Genomic DNA, 19,998 nt, shown 5'->3' on the forward strand with positions numbered 1-19,998 from the left:
GGGATGCCCAAGTCAAGGGCAGCTCTGCCCTCCAGTAATTCTCCGGCTCAGTAGGCCTCTGATGGAGCTCTGATGGAGGGTGTGCTGGGGGCCGTGAGCGAGAACGCCCCACCTGGCCTGCTGGTTGACGACAGGGGTTGTGAAGAGGGGGGATGGGGAAGGGGGTTTGAACTGAATGCTGAAGGAATCAGAGGGGGGCCATTGCAGCCTAGGTATCCAAGTGCACGGGGCGAAGAGGGGGCCCGGCCCATCTCAGGGGGTGTGGCGGGAGGGTTGCGGGTGACTAGGAGAGATGAGAGGTGGCCCCACGAGGAGGCAGGGACCGGATCATTAAGGGTCTAGGTGCAACATGAGAACATGAGGGAATGCATTTGAGTGCCATGAGGCTGGGTGTGTGGTGACAGGGGCTGGATAATCCTCATGGGCTCAGAAGTGGCTTCAGAAGCAGAGAAGGAGCAAGACCTGCCTGACAGAAAGTGGTATGAGGGTGTTGGTGGAGGAGAGGCGGCCTCTGGGATGGCTTCTGGCATCAGGACAGGGGATGATGAATTGCCAAGGGACATATGTACAGTAATAGGTGGAGAAGCATTGGCTCCATTTGGCACTCAGGTCTTTGAGACGTGACATATCTAAGTCAGAGGCCTCAGCGGTAGGTGGAGGGTATAGAGCTCCAAACTCCACAGTGTCCGCTGGGGTACAGAGCGGGGAGGGTTCGGGGGTTGCCGGAGAGGGGGGCTTATAGCACAGGCTAGACATGAACACTAGGAGAATATGCAGTAAGACGAGGTTCCTTTCTTATTGATTTGCCAGAACTCTTTGTGTGTTAAGGGTATAGGCTGTGGTTACCCATGAGGTACCTTCTGAATTCTTGCCTACTGAAAATAATAGGATAACGACTGTCCTTTGACCTCCCCCCTCTTTTTTTCCATTGAGTGTTGCAGGGAGAAAGTCTGAGTCCAGCCTGCTTTTGTCTTTGTTGAGACCCACTAGGAGAATATGCAGTAAGACGAGGTGCCTTTCTTATTGATTTGCCAGAACTCTTTGTGTGTTAAGGGTATAGGCTGTGGTTACCCATGAGGTACCTTCTGAATTCTTGCCTATTGGAAATAATAGGATAATGACTGTCCTTTGACCTCCCCCCTCTTTTTTTCCATTGAGTGTTGCAGGGGGAAAGTCTGAGTCCAGCCTGCTTTTGTCTTTGTTGAGACCCTCATATTGCTGAGATTGGAAATATCTCCCACCTCATCTTTAACAATGAAAACACCACCCCCTCCGCTGCCGTAACTGTCGTATATCTCAGCTTCTTCTCTGCGTTTGTTTTGACTTACATTAGGTGTATTTTTAGGAACTCTCTGTTAATCTCTTTGAAACACTGTCTGTCTTGTTTTGTTCTTTCTTCCTGAGATTCCCTTTTAGACATAGAATAAGTCACCTGGTCCTCACGCCACAGTGTTCTTTCTCATTTTTCCCCCCTATCCTTTTACTCTAAGGTCTGAGCAAATTCTGCATATTATTTCATTAATATGTTTCTATGCCATTCATCGGATTACATTTACTTTATTCTTCTCGAGCATCCCTGAGGTCAGTGTGTTTGGGCTTCTATAACAAAAATCCCACAAACTGGGGGAATTAAACAACAGAAATTTATTTCTCAAAGTTCTGGAGGCTGGGAGCCCAAGATCAAGGTGCGAGGCAGGGGATTTGGTTCCTGGTGAGGGCTCTCCTCCTGTGCACGGGGCACCTCCTTGCTGTGTCCTCACATGGTGGAGAGAGAGAGAGTGAGGTCTCTGGTGTCTCCTCTTATAAGGACACCTGTCCTCTTGGGTCAGGGCTCCACCCTTGTGACCATCTTTAACCTTCATCACCTTCATCATCAGTCTGGTCCCACCCTGCTCATTGGGGCCACGACTGGACTTTCCCAAAGTCGGATGTCCTGCAACCTGCCCCGTCCCCACCTCCAGCAGGCCTTCTGTGGTTTCGGGCATTGCGACTGCCTTCCCTCTGTGCCTTTGGTCACCCATGGGAAGCAGGGAAGGGGACAAGACTCCGGTGTTCACGGCCCCGGTGGAGCGTCCCCTGCAGCAAGAGGGAGAGTGTAGCGTGGTTAGACCATTAGGATTGCCGTGGCTGGCCTGTATGTGATTCTCTGGGCCCCACACGTCGGGGTGTCGCGGGGAGGTGTCCGGGCTGTGACCCAGGCTGGGTCGTGCCGGAGGGTGGCTGTCCCGGGTGCTTTCTCTACTTGGCACCGCTGTTGGTCTACTAACTTGGTTATAAAATATAATACACAGTGTTCCGAAGAAAACCACATAAGCAAGCAAAGTTAAACACAGAAAGCCAATGAAGTTCAGGGTGAAAATCACTTAGCTCCTCGCCCCCAGGGCCTTCCAGTTCTACTGTCTGGAGGTAACACTTGTTAATTTGATGGGTTTATGGGTTTTCTTCCATCTTAAAAAAAGTGTCTATCATTATAATGTATTTTCTTTCTTTCTTTTTTTTTTTTTTTAAGATTTTATTTATTTGCGAGAGAGAGAATGAGAGACAGAGAGCATGAGAGGGAGGAGGGTCAGAGGGAGAAGCAGACTCCCCGCCGAGCAGGGAGCCCGATGCGGGACTCGATCCCGGGACTCCAGGATCATGACCTGAGCCGAAGGCAGTTGCTTAACCAACTGAGCCACCCAGGCGCCCCTATAATGTATTTTCTTTTCTTGTTTTAAGTTCTCTCTTTCTACTGGGGTCCAGATCCTTAGCTCATTCACTGGTTTGCTCAAGCTGTGTCTGCAGCTGGCTAGGTCCCGGGCCCACCCTCTTCTGTCTGGTGCCCGCTCCCTGCACCTGGGCTCTGACCCTTGGGGCGCCCACCCCAGGCCTGCTGTAGAACTGAATTGTTTGGGGGAGATGGGTGGAGAGGAGTAAGGAGGTTTTTTTTTTTTGGCCGCCTTAAAAAAAATCTGATTAAAAAGCATTTCCTAGTTTGTCTTAATTGCCGCAACGGGAGGAAGTGATTTTTCCCTAATTTGTGTCTGAAGGTGGTGACAGGACCTCCCAGAGCCAAAGCACACAGACTTCAGCCTCCCAAATTTTTAGAGGGTGGTGCGTGCAGGGTTCCTGAATTAGCCCGTTCAAGACCGCGCTGTCGTGAAGCCATTTGTGTTCTGGGGGTGCCTTTTGGAGGAGGGTGTTTTGAGCGGCAGTTGTTCTCAGGGGGCCGAAGTGAAGAGCTGACTGGCCGTGGAGGCGGGGCCGGGCTAGGGGTGGGACCCTGAGAGGGTGACAGGGGGCTGCCCCTCAGTAAGCCCACAGCCTGTGGGGCGGGACATGGGCGGGGAGGCAGGGTTGAGTCCCCCCCTCCCCCCCAGTCCCATCTCCCTCTCCTGCCCCAGCCCCTCCTGAGCCACACCAGAGACCCGAGGGCCGAGAACGGGCAGGTGCTGTGTGTGGAGGCCAGCCTCGGGGCCTGAAAGCAAGGGCAGAGAAGGAAGAGGAAACGATGCATGGAGAGAGTCTCAGAACTCAACTGCTTCATCAAAGGACACGTGTGTTTACGTAGCCACTGCCAAGGGGCCTTTAGGAAAAAAACCATACCCATTTATACTTTCTACCAGGTCCCCAAGGGTATTCTTGCCAACCCTGGAAAAGATCAATTTTTAGTGTTTGCCAGTCCCTGAATGATGGTTTGCAGTTGTGTTTCCCTGATTCTCACTGGCCCAGGATCTGTGTTTCTGGGTGCAGTTTACTGAGTACCCAGCAAAACAGGGCTTCGCAATGAAGAAACTGCCTTCTTTTGCAGCATGATGTGTTTGAAGGCCCCTGTTCAGGGGTTGCTTCATTGAGCGGCCCCAGAAGGCCGGGACTGGGGCCGGCTTCTCACAAGGGCTGGTGACCTTTTCCTCATGATGCCAAGACTGTGGCACAGGCTCCAGGGGGGAGGAGCAAATCCCTGTCTGCGTGTCCTGTTCTCTAGGGCAGGAAAACATTTCCAGAAGCCTCCAGCAGAGTTTCGTTTGTATCTCACTGCCAGGGCTGTGTCGCACGCCCCGTGCCAAAACACGTCGCTGGCAAGGGTGATAGAATGACCCCGGATGACTTGGTCTGGTCAACGTGGCCCCAGCAGGATCTGCGTGGTTAAGGAAAACTTTAAAGCAACCATATATTTATATTATTTGATCCTGCAACCCCACTGACCGTCCGGAATTTGGGGGTCCTGGCTTTCTACGGCACTCAGTCAGCATTTGTGAGTATACATTAGGGCACAGATGCCTTGATCTGCCTGTCGGGTGTTCTCTAGAAAGTCTAACCTCTTCAGATACTTAATGCATAATAAACATTCAGCCGAATCTGTATTAGGCCTTTACGATGGAAAGACTGTGTGAAATGTATGAAATATGTATGTATGAATGTATGAAAATAAATCCTCCGATAATCTCTAGGTCTCATTTAGCCAGCAATTTCAACTTCTACCTCCCCCAACAAAAATAAAATATAAAGTGAGATAACCAAGGCAATGAGTAAGACTCAGGGTTGGAGTTGTGCGTTTATTTCTCCATGTGTCCTTCCTCTTTAACAGAAGGACAGGGGTGAGGCGAAGTGGGGGAGTAGCAGGTGTCTTTTTTTTTTTTTTTAAGATTTTATTTATTTATTTGAGAGAGAGGATGAGAGGAGAGAGAGAGCACATGAGAGGGGGGAGGGTCAGAGGGAGAAGCAGACTCCCTGCCGAGCAGGGAGCCCGATGCGGGACTCGATCCCAGGACTCCAGGATCATGACCTGAGCCGAAGGCAGTCGCTTAACCAACTGAGCCACCCAGGTGCCCCAGCAGGTGTCTTTTTAAACTGGTGATAAGATAGGGTTGGTTGGGAATAAGTAACCTCTGGTGCATCCTTGAAACTTGTTATTCCTTGAACTTATTTTTACAGTTCTGAAGGAAGTGCATAGAGAGCCAGCCTGGCATTACGCATGCTGCTCGCTGCAGGGGATAGAGTGGCAGTGAGGTTCTGGAGGGTTGGGGGGGTGGGAGGATGTGGGGATGCTCCTCAGGCCACTTGTGCATGGCCTGCCTCATAAACCAGATTTAGGGAGGGCCCCCTTCAGAGGAGAATGTACCACTTGGCCCGAAGCCAGGAATAAATGCCTTTTTTTTTTTTAAGACTTCATTCATTTATTTACTTAGAGAGCATGGGTGGGGGGGCAGAGGGAGAGAGAGAGAGAGAGGGAGAGAGAATCTCAAGCAGACTCCCTGCTGAGTGAGGGGCTGGACATGGGGCTCGATCTCACCACCTTGAGATCATGACCTGAGCCGAAATCAGGAATCCTGGATGCTTAACCAACTGAGCCACCCAGGTGCCTCTAAATGCCTCTTTATTTTTTATTAATTTTGTTATCACCTCACATGATCATGATGTTAGTCTGACTTCATTCAGATTTTTTCTTTTTAGCTTTTTAATGTGTTTTCCTTTTTCTTGGTTTCTAGTGTTTCTATTAAGAAATTAGAGCTTGGCAAGTCTCTGGGCTTTCCTAGCCTTGCCTTGTCTTTTCCTATAAACTCCAGTTTTCTGAGCCCTTCTCACTGGCCACTGCAAAGCCCCTCCCCGCAGCAGCTCACCCCGCTGTTCAGTCTGACACCTGCTCATCCCGCAGACCAAGAGGAAGCCTGTCTGTACTGCCCTTCCACGCTCCCCTATCCATATCTCCCCACTCCCCACCTCCACCCTTGGGGAACATCTATTCACTCCTGCCGCTTTGGTCAGATGTGACATTTCCAAAGCCAATGGTTCCCTCTACTGGCCTGGTTTGGAAAAGTACATTTCAAGTACCTGGAGTCAAACCAGTCAAATCTTTAGGCAACTCAAATTCTCTAACATTTTCCCATTTTTAGAGGAACACGGGTTTATTGTCTCTTTGCTTCCCTTGAATAAAGGAGTAAATAAGATTCTTAACCCAAGACTGGTATTCACTAAAATGTTGAGTGAATTAACAATTAATATTTGTGATGTCCATGGAATTTTTAGGTAACATGGGTGATAGTTTGACAATTAACAACCTTTTTGATAAGTGAATTTTTTTTCAAGGGAGTAGTAATCCTTGCATCTTATCATTTACCAAATATGGATTTATTGAGTTTGCAGTCAGCTGGGAGTTTTGGATGTATGAACATGGTCATAAGGGTTGTAGTGGTGGTGGGGATCCATAGCCACATGGGAATGTGGACCTGGGATATCATGGTTTAGGTGCCTAATCCAGGTTTGGGGGACCAAGGAAGAGCTTCCATTGCAAGAGATGGCTCATCAAATAGCTGGGTAACAAAAGAAAAACAAGTTTATAGATGTGTATACCTCATGTATACATGGGAGATACCCAGGGAAAAGTGAGTAACTCAAAGAAGTGACTTAGAACTCCAGCTCATATGGGATCTTCAACAAAGAATAAATATGGGGAGAAATGACAGGGCAGAGGAAAGTAGTTTTAGGCTTCCAGAGATGGCATTCTGTGGGAAGGTTAACTAATGGTAGATAAAGACTGGAAGGTTTGTTATGTAGATTTCTCTGGTGCCATCTCCAGGCTGATAAGATCTGCAGTTGCCTTAGTGATTAACTTCTGTCCTTTCTGGTACGAGGGAAGGAGCGACTCCTTTGGAAATGTATGTCTTGCTTTTAGACAAACGGGTGAGGGCAGGGAGCTTTTCTTGTGTCTGCCTTCGGTTCAAAATAATCCTGTGTCAAAGTAGCATATTTCTGGGTGGCATCTTCTGCTACATTTCAGGGAGTAGGGCCAGATTTTTAAAAGGAGCTAGTTTGTTAAGGAGTTGGGACTTCATCTAAGGAGCAACTGTTAAGTGTTTTAAGTATAGTTGTCTTGGTTGGAAGAGTGTTTTGGAGTTATCATGTTGGTAGTGTGGAGAAGTGATAGGAGGGCAGAAATGGGACCAGGGAGGACAGTTAGGAGAGGGGCTATAGCCCAGTGGGGGTGTGGTGACCCAGATCAGGGAGTAGATATGGGGATGGAGGAACAAGGATAGACTTGCAAAACATTTAAGAGATGGGGGTTGGCAGAATTGCATGATGGTTAGAATGAGAAAAAGTGAGGGAGGGCTGAAGACGAAGCCTAGATTTCTGGCTTGGACACCTATGCCATTGGTTTTGTTCATCACTGAATAAGAAACATGAGAGAGAGGAGCAGGTTTGATTTGTTTGTGGGACACTCAAGATGAAATATCCATTAGGCAGATATTTAGATAAGAAAGTCAGGAAGAGAGACAGAGCTAAAGAGTTCTATTAGCTCTAACTGGATCCAGGAGAATGGATAGGTCACCAAGGAAGAGTGTATGGATAAGAGGAGGGCTTAGTCATGCATCTGAGGCACAAAGGCATTTCAGGAAGGAGAGAACAGAGAAACTCATAAAGGAAATTGAGAAGGAGTGGCCGGAGAGATAGAAGGAAAATCAGAAGGATGAACTGTCAGGATATCCATGAAAAGAGAATGTTTCAAAAAGGATGGAATGGACAAGGTGTAAACACTGGAAGAGGTCAAATTAGAGGAAAACTGACTCATAGCCATTGGGTTTCTCTACAATATGGTCATTGGGGACTGATGGAAGGCAGTTTCAGGAGGATTTGGGGAGTGAAAGTAGCAAGAGTGAAAGTGGATGACTCTGGAAGTTGAACTGAGAAGTTGGAGGACTGAGGGTAGAGGCTAGAGTGGGGAGACAGGTCCACAGGATTATTATTGGTCATTGCAATGGACTGGATGTTTTTGTTTCTTCCAAACTTGTGTTAAATCCTGGCCCCCAAGATGATGGTATTCGGAGGTGGGCTTTTGGGAGGTGATTAGGTCATGATGGTGGAGCCCTCATGAACAGAATTAGCGCCCTTACAAAAGAGACTCCAGAAAGTTCCCTCTTCTGCCATGTGGGGACACAACAAGAAGAACAGCAGTCTGTGAATCAGGAAGCAGGTCGCATCAGACCCTGGATCTACTGGCATCTTGATCTTGGACTCCCCAGCCTCCAGAACTGTGAGAAATAAATATTGTTGTTTAAGCCACCTGGCCTATGGTAGTGTGTTAGAGCAGCTTAATTATATATAATTATTATTTTTTTAAGATGGGAGACCCTTGCACATGCATATCCAGTTAGGTATTGCTGCGTAACAAGCAACCCCAAACTCTAGTGTAAAATATGCTTTATTGCTCCTGCATCATTGAATGGGCTGAGGATCGGATAATCTCTTTTTTTTAAAAAAAGATTTTATTTATTTATTTGACAGAGAGAGACACAGCGAGAGAGGGATCACAAGCGGGGGGGAGGGGGGAGACCTGGGGAGGGAGAAGCAGGCTTCCCGTGGAGCAGGGAGCCTGATGTGGGACTCGATCCCAGGACCCTGGGACCATGACCTGAGCTGAAGGCAGACGTTTAATGACTGAGCTACCCCGGTGCCCTGGGGATCGGATAATCTAGACGGCTTTTGCTCACATATGTGTGAGTGAGCTGGACCTTGTTCTAGGGTGTGCTTGTGTACTTCAGCTGGGACAGCTCTGCTCCAACACTTCTTGTCCTCTTCCTGGGACCATCAGGCTAGCCTGGGCAAGTTCTACTCATGAAGATAGCTAGACTCCCTCTCACACTTCTTAGGAAGTCTAGCCAAGTAAGTGCACTTCAGGCTTCTGCATCATGCCTTTAGATGTCCCACTGGCCAATGTGACAAAGGGCAAAGTGAAAAATGTGGGCCATCACTGCAGTCTGATGGGAATGGATTTGCAAGGAGGGAGAGGTCAAAGAGAAAGAGGAGGTCATCTGAAGCACAAATATTCCACGGAAGTGAGTGGAGAGTGTTTTTAAAGCACTGGAAGGGGAGGAGAGATTGGCATCTTTAAATAGAAGAGTCACCCTTCCTTTTTCCTAAGGAGGGAAGGAGGAGAGGCTGCTTGTGGATGTGGGGAAGTTTGTGGGATGATGTAGGAAAGTTGAGCGGGTTCCCTTCTTGTGGTTTCTGTTCCCTCTGTGAGGTAGAGGTGTGTCATCTCCTGAGAGTGGGGTTAGCTGTGAGGTAGGTGATTTTGAGTGGGAAAATTGTGCTCGCTTTGGCAGCCATCCACTAAAATTGGAACATTCCAGACATTAGCATGGCCTCTGTGCAAGGATGACATGCAAATTCATGAAGTTCCATATTTAAAAAAAGGAAAAAAAAGCAGTGGGAAAATTAAAAATTTTCCACATGCAGCTTGGGGGATAGTCTGGGAAACAGAAGCATAGGTGGGCCAGGTAGAGGAGCCAGGCAAGCTTGTCCATCCATGGGCACCACAGGTATTTTGGATTCCCACCCTTATATAGTCACTTGGAGAACATGCCATTGGCCAACGGTAGTGGAGCCGGAAACTTGGTGGTCGGGTGATACCAGAAGTCATCTTCGGCTTTTTAGTTTCTGCTGCTGGCTCAGCCAAACAATCACCGAGTCCTGTCTATTCACTTCTTTAGGAGCCCTCCATGTCGGCCACGCCTCTCCACCCCCCTGCCTGCCTTCCTGGGATTCATTGCATGCCCACCACTGAGGAAGGCTTGGGCACAGCGGGGAGAGGATCTGCACCCAGCTGCCCACCCAGAATCATTGTCCTGCCTTGTATTCTTGTCGAGTGGCCCCATGCTAGATCCCCCTTTTTATTTTTTAATTTTTAAAATTTTTTAATTTTTAAAGATTTTATTTATTTGAGAGAGAATGAGTGAGCACAAGCAGGGGTGGAGGGGCAGAGGGAGAGGGAGAAGCAGACTCCCCAATGAGCAGGGAGCCCGATATGGGGCTCGACCCCAGGACCCTGAGATCATGACCTGAGCCAAAGGCAGACTACTTAACCCACTGAGCCACCCAGGCGCGCTATAGGTCACCCTTTTTAAATAAACACTTTTGATTTTAGAATAGTTAGACTCACAGAAGAGCCGAAGAGAGGGTACAGAGAGTCTCATATGCCCACACGCGGTGTCCCCTGTCATTGGGATCTTACAGTATCGGGATACGTTTGGCACAATGAATGAACCAGGATCAATGCTTTATTATCGTTCACTCAAGTCCACTCTTTACTCAGACTTCCTCAGCTTTTCTCTAATGCTCTTCTTCTGTTCCAGGATCCCGTGTGGGGGCCCGCATTACATTTAGCTGTCATGTCAAGCTCCTCTTGGCTGTGACGGTTTCTCACACTTTTCTTGTTTTATGACCTTGACAGTGTGGGGAGTACTGGTCAGGGAGTTTGTGGAATGTCCCTCAATTTGGGTGTGCCTCATGTTTGCTCATGATTAGACTAGAGTTAGAAGTCAGCAGAGGCGGGGAGGACCACAGAGGAAAGTGCCATTCTATTCACATCTTATCAAGGGTACCATTAAAAAAAATGGAGTGACACTTGCTAAAGATGGTAAGGCCGACTTCATTCAGGACCACTGTGATAGGTGGAGGGACCACCACAATGGGATTTTGCAGTGGGGGAGAGATGTTGGCTCAACTCCAAGTACAGCACGGGCAAGTGGGGATTTATAGCCAAGGAGCAGGGTGGGGGTCAGCAGGTGGAAAATGACTCAGAGGGGTAACGGAAGTTGTGGCTAAACTGAGCTAATGGGGTTCTTGCTGAAGGCAGGCCAGGGTGATCCGTCATCCCCTGGGGGGTGTAGAGGATGAGGACCGTGATCAGATATGAAGGGTGGGGTACTGGTCAAACTGAGCAGAGTTCTTGCTAAAACTAGATTTTCAAAGGAAGTGCACAGGTGGGCCTGGAAGATTCAGGAGGCTGACTAAAGTTTGGTCAGGCAAAAGTCTTTGTCAGTACAGCCGTCGACATGACTCATCACCACTGCTGTTCACCTTGGTCACCTGGTTGAGGTCATGTTTGTCAGGTGGCTCCACTGTCCCCTACCTGCTCGCTGTAGTCCCTCTTTGGAAGGAAGCCACAATGCACAGCCCACGAGTTAAGGAGTTGGTTGTTATGTTCCACTCCTTGAGAGTGTGGTACCTGCATCAATTATTTGGAATTTTTCTGCAAGGCACTTTTTACACACCCTGTCTTCTGGAAGTTTCACAGTGGTGATGTTGAAATTATCTCCCATTTTCCAGAAGTGGAAACAGAGACTCAGTGAAGTTGACTCACCTTCCCAGGGCTACCCATATATATATATATATATTTTTTAAGATTTCATTTATTTATCTGAGAGAGAGAGAGAGAGAGAGAGAGAACACAAGCCGGGGGAGGGGGGGGGAAAGAGAGGGAGGAGCAGACTACCCACTGAGCAGGGAGCCTGATGTGGGACTCCATCCCAGGACCTCTGGGATCATGATCTGAGCTGAAGGAAGATGTTTAACCGACTGTGCCATCCAGGAGCCCCAAACAGCCCAGATTTTAAGTGACAGGCTGGGACTTGAACTTGGGTGTTCTCACAATCAGCTCTTCTAAGTCCTAAGTTCTCTCTCTACACTGGCATTTAATCATGCTACTGAAGCTAATTCATCCAGAATTCACTTAACCCCTGGGTCACTTGCGCTCTTCCCTTAGGCAGGCTCTCGGGGGCACTTCGGGGGTCTCTATGGTGAGCCCACCCTTAGGAAGGGCTTTGTCGGAGGACTTCAGGAACCAAATCCTATCCCAGAAAGTTGGACTGGGCTCAAACTAGATTTCAGTATGGTGCATATTCTGGTTCTGTTATGTAAGGAAGGCTGTGTGCGTTAGCCTGTCCGTCTACCTACTTATCTATCACTATCTATCTGTCTTGCTAAAGAAAAGGAAAGCTCCCCTTGGTTAATTGTCATGGTTTCAAAGAAGTGTTAAAAGAGAAACTGCGGCAAATTAAAAATGTCGAGTTTGAGCAAAAGTTGATTCAAATTGGGCAGCATCCCATCTAGCAGATAGAAAGGCACTCCAAGGAGTTGTACACAGTAGGAGATTTTTATAGTCAGAGGAGGAAGGAAGGGAAGCGGGGAGGAAGAATACGGAAACTATACAGGGCAGAAAAGTGGGTTGGTTATTGCAAGGTCACTTTCCTTTAGGGGATGCCAGGGGTCTATCAGGCAGATGATCAGGATCACTAGTGCTGATCAGGTGATTCCTGATTGATTGGTTTAAGATTCCATCTCTGGAAAAACCCAAACTGTAATTAAGTCTCGGTTTGGTGATTGGGGGCTTAGCATAAGCGACTCCATTTTGGACCTGTTGTCTTGTTTTTAACGGAAGAGAGGTTAATATCTGTATATACTTAGAAGCATCTTGCCCATCCTTGATTTCATTGAACGAGGCCATCTGTGTCCTGAGAAAGCCAGTGGGGAGGCGGGCTGGATTTCATGGATTATTGAAAGCTTGTGCCTGTAGTCAGAACAAGTTGGCCACATGTTGGTTTTCCAGAGCTCAACATAATAAGCAGAACAGTTCTGTATAATGGGCTGTTTGCTTTGTGGATTTTCAATATTTCCTCTCCCCGACTGTTCAGAGTGTTCAGGATATAACGGTGCAAAGGACATCCTGCTGCAAATTACGACAGACGCTTTCACATTTTAAAAGAAATGGCTCTAAACGAATTGCAGTTCGTTTCACTCTAAATCTAACTGACAGGTGCTGCAAAGTGTTTCGCTGGGTGACAAACCTAACTGAGATCAAAGGACCCCCCCCCCCCACACACACACACAGTTGAGAGCAGTTAAACTGCTCTGGGCTCCTGCCAGCTAGCGTCTTCCCCACTCTGGCACCTTCGATGACAATGGAGGGCCGAGTGAGTAACTGAGTGAAAAAGCACCAGCTGCTGGTTGGAATCCGTGAGTCATGGTGATAGTGGGGTGCACCCGCATGTACCCATTTGTAGCTTGTTTCGGGTGAGGTCATATTAGTCAGTGTTTCTCTCTCAGAAAGCTTCATGGCTCACCTTTTAATTTTTGCCGTGAGTTCAGGAGATGGGCTGAGGTCCATGGTAAGCAGACAACAATGGTTCTAGAAGAATCCGCACCCCACTTTTTGTTGAGAGTGGGCAGCCATGAGGCCTCACCTCCTCTGCCACATCCCAGATCTCATGCGCTACCTGTTGCAGAGTCAGCTGGGGAAGGGGCTTCATGGCTCTGGCATCTCGATGGTGCAGAGGCCCCCCGGGGGCCGGAGGGGGAGGAGAGGAGGTGATGTTCAGTTAATGACAGAGGGCACCGGAGTGTCCACGAGGCCCCACGCCTGCAGCCTGACAGTGGGGGTTCCCCAGGAACATCTGTGCACTGGGAAGAACGGGGAGATTTCAGAGGGCTGGATCCCCAGCGTGTAAGGAAGGAGACTGGGCACCCAGCCCCTCCACTGGTGCCCAGGGGAGAGACTCCTGCAGACTGCTTGAACTCTCCAGGGCCTATTAGCTGAGGTCAGCAGGGGCGAGGTTGGGGATGGCAGCTCAGAGAAGGGCCTGGGGGTGCAGGGGCTGGGTGGGTCTGGGTAGCAACATTCCCCACGTTCCTTGCTTCCTGCCTCTGTGTGTGTGTGTGTGTGTGTTTGTGTGTGTGTGTAACAGAGAGAAAGAGACAGACAGACAGAGACACGTCTGAGTGGTAACAGCAGGTGACAGCATGAATTGGCATATCCCCTCGCTGTGATGATGACCCTCTCCTAGGGAGCACTGAGAAATGGCTCTGAGGTTCATTTTTAGTTTTGCATCTGTTTGCGTTGGCATCTCCTGCTGGGAACTGACAGCATCCAGGACCTTCCCCCGATCAGCCAGCGTCTGCCAGAGGCTTGCTTAGTGCAGTTTCCATATGCCGCCCCCACCACATGCTGGCTCCCCACGGTCCCTCCTTACCCAGTTGACAGACAGTTGGGCTCCCCGGTGGGTGGGCCACAGAGAACCGGAATGAACTGGGGTGGCGCCCTGTGTCTTGCGGTTTCCTGGACGCCATGAGAATTATTTCTTGTGTCTCAGGGGCAGCCTCAGCCACCCACACAGATGGGCTGGTCCTGGAGGTTGACCGTGGGGCCGTCCTGGCTCTGGGGAGGCTTCCGGGGCATGCACACTGTTGGTGGAATGGGCTCGATAAACGTGTGTGATTCTCTTCGCAGGGCATGCCACCATCACCAACTACTTGCTGAACTATTTTCCTGGCCTTGACCTTGAGAGGAGGAACGTGTTTGGGTTCACTGCCCTAATGAAAGCTGCCATGCAGGGCCGAACGGAGTGCATCCGAGCCCTGATGTTAGCAGGTTTGTCTCCGCCCATCCTGGGGCAGGGATGGGGGGTGGGGTCCCCAAGGGTCTTGGGAAATGCTGATCTTGCTCCTTTGGAGAACATGTACTGAGATGCATCAGTTCCATAGAGACGGAGCCTAGTGGATGCAACGAAGAATAGTTTCTTTGAAGGGTGTGGTTGTCATGAACTGAGTTGAAACAGATGGAAAGGAAAGCAAACCCTTCTGGGTGGGGCGGGAGGTCACATTACTGGTCACCCTACAGGAAACCCCTCCTTGCACCCTGATAAACTCTTCCCTCCATCTTAGCTTCCTCCTGCCCATATTTGTTCTTCTTTAGAAATGTGTGTTCTGGCCTTGGCTTTGAGCAGCAAGCCTCTCCTACTGAGGGTGGGCACAGGGATGGGGGTATCTGGGGGTCTCGGCTCCGAGTGAAAGCCTGTCTCATTGAGGGTGAGCACAAGGATGGGGGCATCTGAGGGCCTTGGCTCTGAGTGCAAGCCTGTCCCATTGAGGGTGGACACAGGGATGGCGGTGTGGGCCCAGTAGCCATCCTAGATCCCCACTTGCTGGTGGTTGGAGTCACATGCTGAGACAGGATGCAGCAGTTTCCTTTGTGAGTGACATGTCACTGAGTGGAAAGATGGGCACCCCCACCTTGCTTCTTCTTCTTTTTTTTAAAGGAAACTTTTATTTGGGACTAATTTAGATGTATGGAAAGTGACAGAAATAGTACAGAAAGTCCCAGATGGCCCTCACTTGTCTCCTGCATGTTAACATCTTACAGAGGGGCCAACGCTGGTACATTACTATTAACTGAACTCCAGACTTTATTCGGATTTCGCCCATGCATCCATTGCTGTCCCCTTTCCGTTCCAGGATCCCATCCAGGCTCCCACATGTAACTGTCCCGTGTCCCCAGGGTCCTGAGGCCGGGGACCGTTTCTCAGTCTCACCTCCTCATTCCTGACCTGACAGTCTCCATACCGGCCTGTATACAGTGTCCCCAGCCTGTCTGTCATTTTCCTTGTGATTACATTGGGGTTCTAGGATTCACAGCTTGCTTAGATTCTTTTCTCCCACTTCAATCTGAGTGTTTTAGGGGATGCTGGAAGAAAAAGAAATTCAGTAAGTGATGACAGGTTTCAGAGATGAAAACTTTCACAGAAATAAAAAAGAACGTAATTAGATTTAATCTCATTGATTGTGCTTTTGACTCTGACAGTTCATTTTTTAAAGGCAAGATAACAGTTTCAACTGAGTTTAGGCCTTGCCTGTCCTATTAGCAACAAGAGGTCGTTTTTCCTAATTAAACGGTGTTTATGATGCTTTTGTGTTTGGGGGAAGCTTCATCTGCTTTTACTACTTCTGGAGCTAGTTATAATTGAGTGTAGGTTTTTAGTAATTTACTCCCCCCCAACTATGATTGATCGATTGATTTTTAATGTTTCAAGTTTTTATTTAAATTCTAGTTAGTTAACATGTAGTGTAATATTAGTCCCAGGAATAGAATGTAGTGCTTCATCACTTACATACAAAACCCAGAGCTCATCACAAGTGCCCTCCTGAATGCCCCAGGAAAATGCATTACGTTTTCCTTTTACAGTAGATGCGCATGTATGTCTTAAAAGAAAAAAAAAGACTTGTGCAATCAAAGTCCCTCCTGGCTTGGGTGGATACCAATAAGGATACTGGTTGGGATATTTAAAAAATGTGCACAAGTATTTTTAAGTTTTGTTATTTAAATTTAATATATCAATATTTAGAAAAACTAAAGCCTTTAAAGATAATAATGCCTGAATATTTCTTTGGATTGGCATTTCAACAGCGAGTGCATTTGTGTGCGGCTGGGGAAGGTTCCTTGAGAGCTAATCACAGAATGGGCATCCTGTGATCATTTCAAAAGCAAAAGGCACAAACAGTATTACGTTGAATGGTTAGGGTAGAGATGTGCATCTATCTCATCCTCATTTTTTCAAGCGCAAGCATCCTTCTGCACCTGAGTTGAATTTCCGAATTGCAACTTCATTATACTCAATAGGAACCATTTCCTTTTAGAAATGATGGATCATTGAGTTGGATGCCCCCTAAATGGTTTAGATTTTCCAGTAGTTCATAACATCCAGACACATACCATCTTCTTATTTTACCTTGTCAGGCAGAACGAAGTAACGTTAGAATTATCAAAACTTTGGATTTTCATAAAAATGTAACCAGGTTCCGAAAAGCTGATTTATTGGCTCTTTGGTTTTTGGCTTCCCAAGGAATAATGTCATCTCTGCTGATAACGCATCGCAAATGGGGCTGTGGGTTCTTGTTAATTCAATGGAATATTAATGCCCCGAAGTGACAGGTCTATTTAAATAAGTGGCTCTGAGAAGCCATAACGAGGATGTGATTTTCTCTGAAGAGAAGCAGAGCTCAGTGGAGGTTGGAAGGCTCCAGACTCGCTTAAGAGAGCTGGCTTTTATCCCTGAAGTGTGTGATTGTTGTAGCATTTGGGAAGCAGACACGTGCAAACAAGATGCTCGCCTCTTCCCGTGATTCTGGGCAACCAGGCAGACTCTCGAGAGGTGTAGGAGGCTTGTTCAACGAGGGAGAGGCACTCCTGTTGTTGGGCCTGTGGCCATTCTTGTCCCAGGCAAGCCCTGACTGTGTGCTTCTGGAAAGCCAAGTGATTTGATATCACTACAGAGGTTTCTTTCTGTTTATAAGGAAAACATGGATTTCCTGTGACCTGAGAATTTGCTGAGTTGGAATAGTTTCAAATGATTATGCAGGGAAAGGGCCAAAAGTCAGGCATTCCATGTCACCGAGGGCAGGGTCTTAGCTTGGGCATTTCGCTTGGCCCGAAAGCAAACCTTGAGAAAAGGACTTGAGGGCAACTAGTTTTTCTGGAAGGGGAGCCAGGAAGCCACGTGAAGGATGGGGAAGGGGGATCCTTGGGCAGCTGGGGGTCAGCCCTGTTGAGACCCTCTGAAAGACCGAGTACAAGATAGCTCGGAAATGCCTTCGGGGGTGGGGCAGGCTGGAAGCAGAAAGCATCTCTCCCACCCCTCAAATCAGGTCTCTTTCCTGAGACCCTGCATCCTGATTTTTCACATCGATTATATCCCAAGTACCCAAGACACAGGCCAGGATGGCACAGGAGGAGACCTGCAGGGACAGGTCCAAAAGGGTCCCGTGAGACCAGAAAGGCCTCTTGGTGGGAGGGGGACCAGTGCTGGGCTTAGAAGGGTAGATAACATGGGGGGCTGGCAGAGAAACAGGAAAGGAAGTGACGCACCCCAGGCTCTGCCTGCCTACTGCTAGTCCCATGACCTGGCCACGACTCTGCGGAGAAAGCTTCTGACGGTGAGTGATGGAAGGTAGTTTGTTTTCCTTTAGCACCTGTTTTAGAACGCTTTCTGCTTCCCGTCACAGACATCCTGACTTGACAGTGGCTGAAAGAAAACAAGCATCTGTTTTGCTCACCTCGCCAGAAGTCTTGAGGTAGGCAGTCACGGTGCAGAGCTGGCCCGAACTCCATGAGGACATCACAGAACTAGGTTCCTTTTTCTGTCCACCCAGCACCCCCTAGGACCCCCCCTTCCTCTCCCGCCTGAGACTTGGTCACCAGAACTGTAGGCTTCAGACAGGAAGCAGCACCACCAACCACATAGTCACTTTTATCAGGGTACAAAAGCCTTCTCTTTGGGGCTCGATGACCAGCTGTAAGCGAGGCTAAGAAAAAGGGGAACAGGATTGCAGTTACTGGGTTAGACCAGTAATTCTCAACTGGGTGTTGCCCCCCACCGCCCCCCCAGAACATCTGGTAATATCTGGGGACATTTTGGCCTGTCACAACCGTGAAATGCTACTGGCATGTACTGGGTAGAGAGAAGGGTTGCCCTTAGAAGTCTTACTAATGCACAGGAGAGCCCCCACACCACATAATGGTCTGGCCCAAAACATCAACAGTCCCGAGGTGGCAAAACCCTGGTTTACACCAGTCATGATGCATTGCCTAGAACTGAGTATGTTGCTGCCTTGAGTAAAACAGAGGACTTTGTGTAGACAACTCATAGCATTCAACATGGCGGCAAATGGATGCACGGGTGGGAGCCCAACTTTTGTCTGCGTGGCTGGAGCCCTGGGTGAAACAGCCTTGGGTAGGGGGTGAGGGTGCCAGTAGTTCATGGGCAGAGGACGCATACACTGGCCTATCAGAGTTCTCCGTGTTCTCTGAAAGGTTTCTGTATATAGGGTTCATCATTGGTGCTGGCCTTCCATGATTTAATCACACTGTCCAGGCTGTTAATATTGCCCTTACTGATTGCTGAAGGAAGTGGATCCCCAAATCATGGCATGAATCACATCCTTAGGCTGCACTCCCGTCCGCATGGCCTTGTTCTTCAGAATGTGTGCAGTTTCCAAGATCATCTTGAAGAGGCACGAGGAAGGCACAGGAAGAAATGTGCTACACCGTGGACAGCTGTTCCTTTAGTTTTCCATTAGCTCTTGAAAAATGTCTCTCTCCAGCCGTGTTCATTAAGATTTTAATTTTGCAGTTTGTACCTTTTTAAGTGACATGCGATTAATTAAGGTTTAATGTGTCATCTATTTTTTGCGGTGACATTTTTACTGCCCCCTTTTCATTTTTGTCAGTTTATAAATTGTACTCTGGCTAATGAGTTCCATCCCGATTTCCAGTTCCAAATAATTACCACTCCTCTAGTATGCCTATTTTTTAAATGTGCCCCAGGATGAAGAGCACTATGAGGCGATCTCAGGTGGGCTGGGCCTGCCTGGGCCGGGGGGCCACGGGAGGGGTGCCGGGGCAGGGAGGCTGGTGAGCTGTCCTCGCCTCCGTTCAGCACACGCTGAGCTGCCGCCGCACGTCAGACACCTGGGTCTGCGTGGGATATAAATGCAGAAGCCTCCGCCAGTCCTGGTCCCTGGGGAGCTCACAGACTAGATAATTGCCCTAGTTCTCCACATTGCTTTGCCAGGGAAAGTATGACTAATGGGACCTGAAATCCTGAATGATTTTTAACCGTATGAGGCTGAGATTGGACCAAGATGAATTGAACAGCAATTCCTTATTAATTTCTCTTATAGTACCACGCTGAAATTTATGAACATTTCATCAAGTTGAGTTGAAGTTTAAATTTGCAGTATTAGGAGGGGCCAGTGGGTGGTATGGGGGAGATTTATTAAGGAAGTGACTAGTGTAAGGGAGACTGAGGATGTAGGAGGCAGGGTTCTCCAGAGACGCAGAACCAGCAAGAGATATACATTAAGAGATTTCTTTTAAAGAATTGGCTCACGTGATTTTGGGGGTTGGAGAGCCCAAAATTAGTGGGGGCAGGCCATCGGGCTGGAAACTTGGACAGGAGTTAATGCTACAGTCTTGAGGCTGAATTCTTTTTTCTCCCGAAAACTTTAGCTTTTGGTCTAAAGGCCTTCGACTGATTGGATGAGGCCCACCCACATTATTGAGGATCATCTTGGCTCAGTCAACTGATTGTGGGTGCCAACTGCATCTGTGAAATACCTTTACTGTGCACCTAGCTAGATTGGTGTTTGTTTAAATCCCTGGGTACTTTAGTCTGACCATGTTGACACAGACCAGTAACTGTCAGAGGAAGCGGTCCTCTCTCTGCAGGGTGGCAGGAAGTGTACAGGGCTGCGACTTTCTCTGTTACCATCTTTGAGGCCTCAGGTAGGTCCCTTGGCCACTGTGACTACCATCCATTCTGTAACAAACCTCTATTCAATGCATGCCTCCTACCAGCCAGGGTGAGAAGTGTGAGGAAACGAAAACGAGTAAGATGTGGGCTCTGCCCTGGA

The 19,998-nt window shown here is 48.4% G+C and overlaps 1 protein-coding gene and 1 pseudogene across 2 annotated transcripts in view; both read left to right on the forward strand.

The window, feature by feature from the left end:
• Nucleotides 1–19,998, forward strand: part of ANKRD33B (ankyrin repeat domain 33B) — a 71,060-nt gene that overhangs the window by 45,224 nt on the left and 5,838 nt on the right. For both annotated transcript variants that reach the window (XM_034998862.1, XM_034998863.1), the window contains exon 3: nt 14,042–14,182. In XM_034998862.1, the coding sequence (XP_034854753.1) occupies nt 14,042–14,182 (141 nt within the window). The remainder of the gene's footprint in view (nt 1–14,041; nt 14,183–19,998) is intronic.
• Nucleotides 9,067–9,165, forward strand: LOC118006317 (annotated as a pseudogene).

The sequence above is a fragment of the Mirounga leonina genome, unplaced genomic scaffold (assembly GCF_011800145.1).
Source record: "Mirounga leonina isolate KUSES-001 unplaced genomic scaffold, KU_Mleo_1.0 Mir_95, whole genome shotgun sequence".
In the NCBI taxonomy this organism is placed as follows: Eukaryota; Metazoa; Chordata; class Mammalia; order Carnivora; family Phocidae; genus Mirounga; species Mirounga leonina.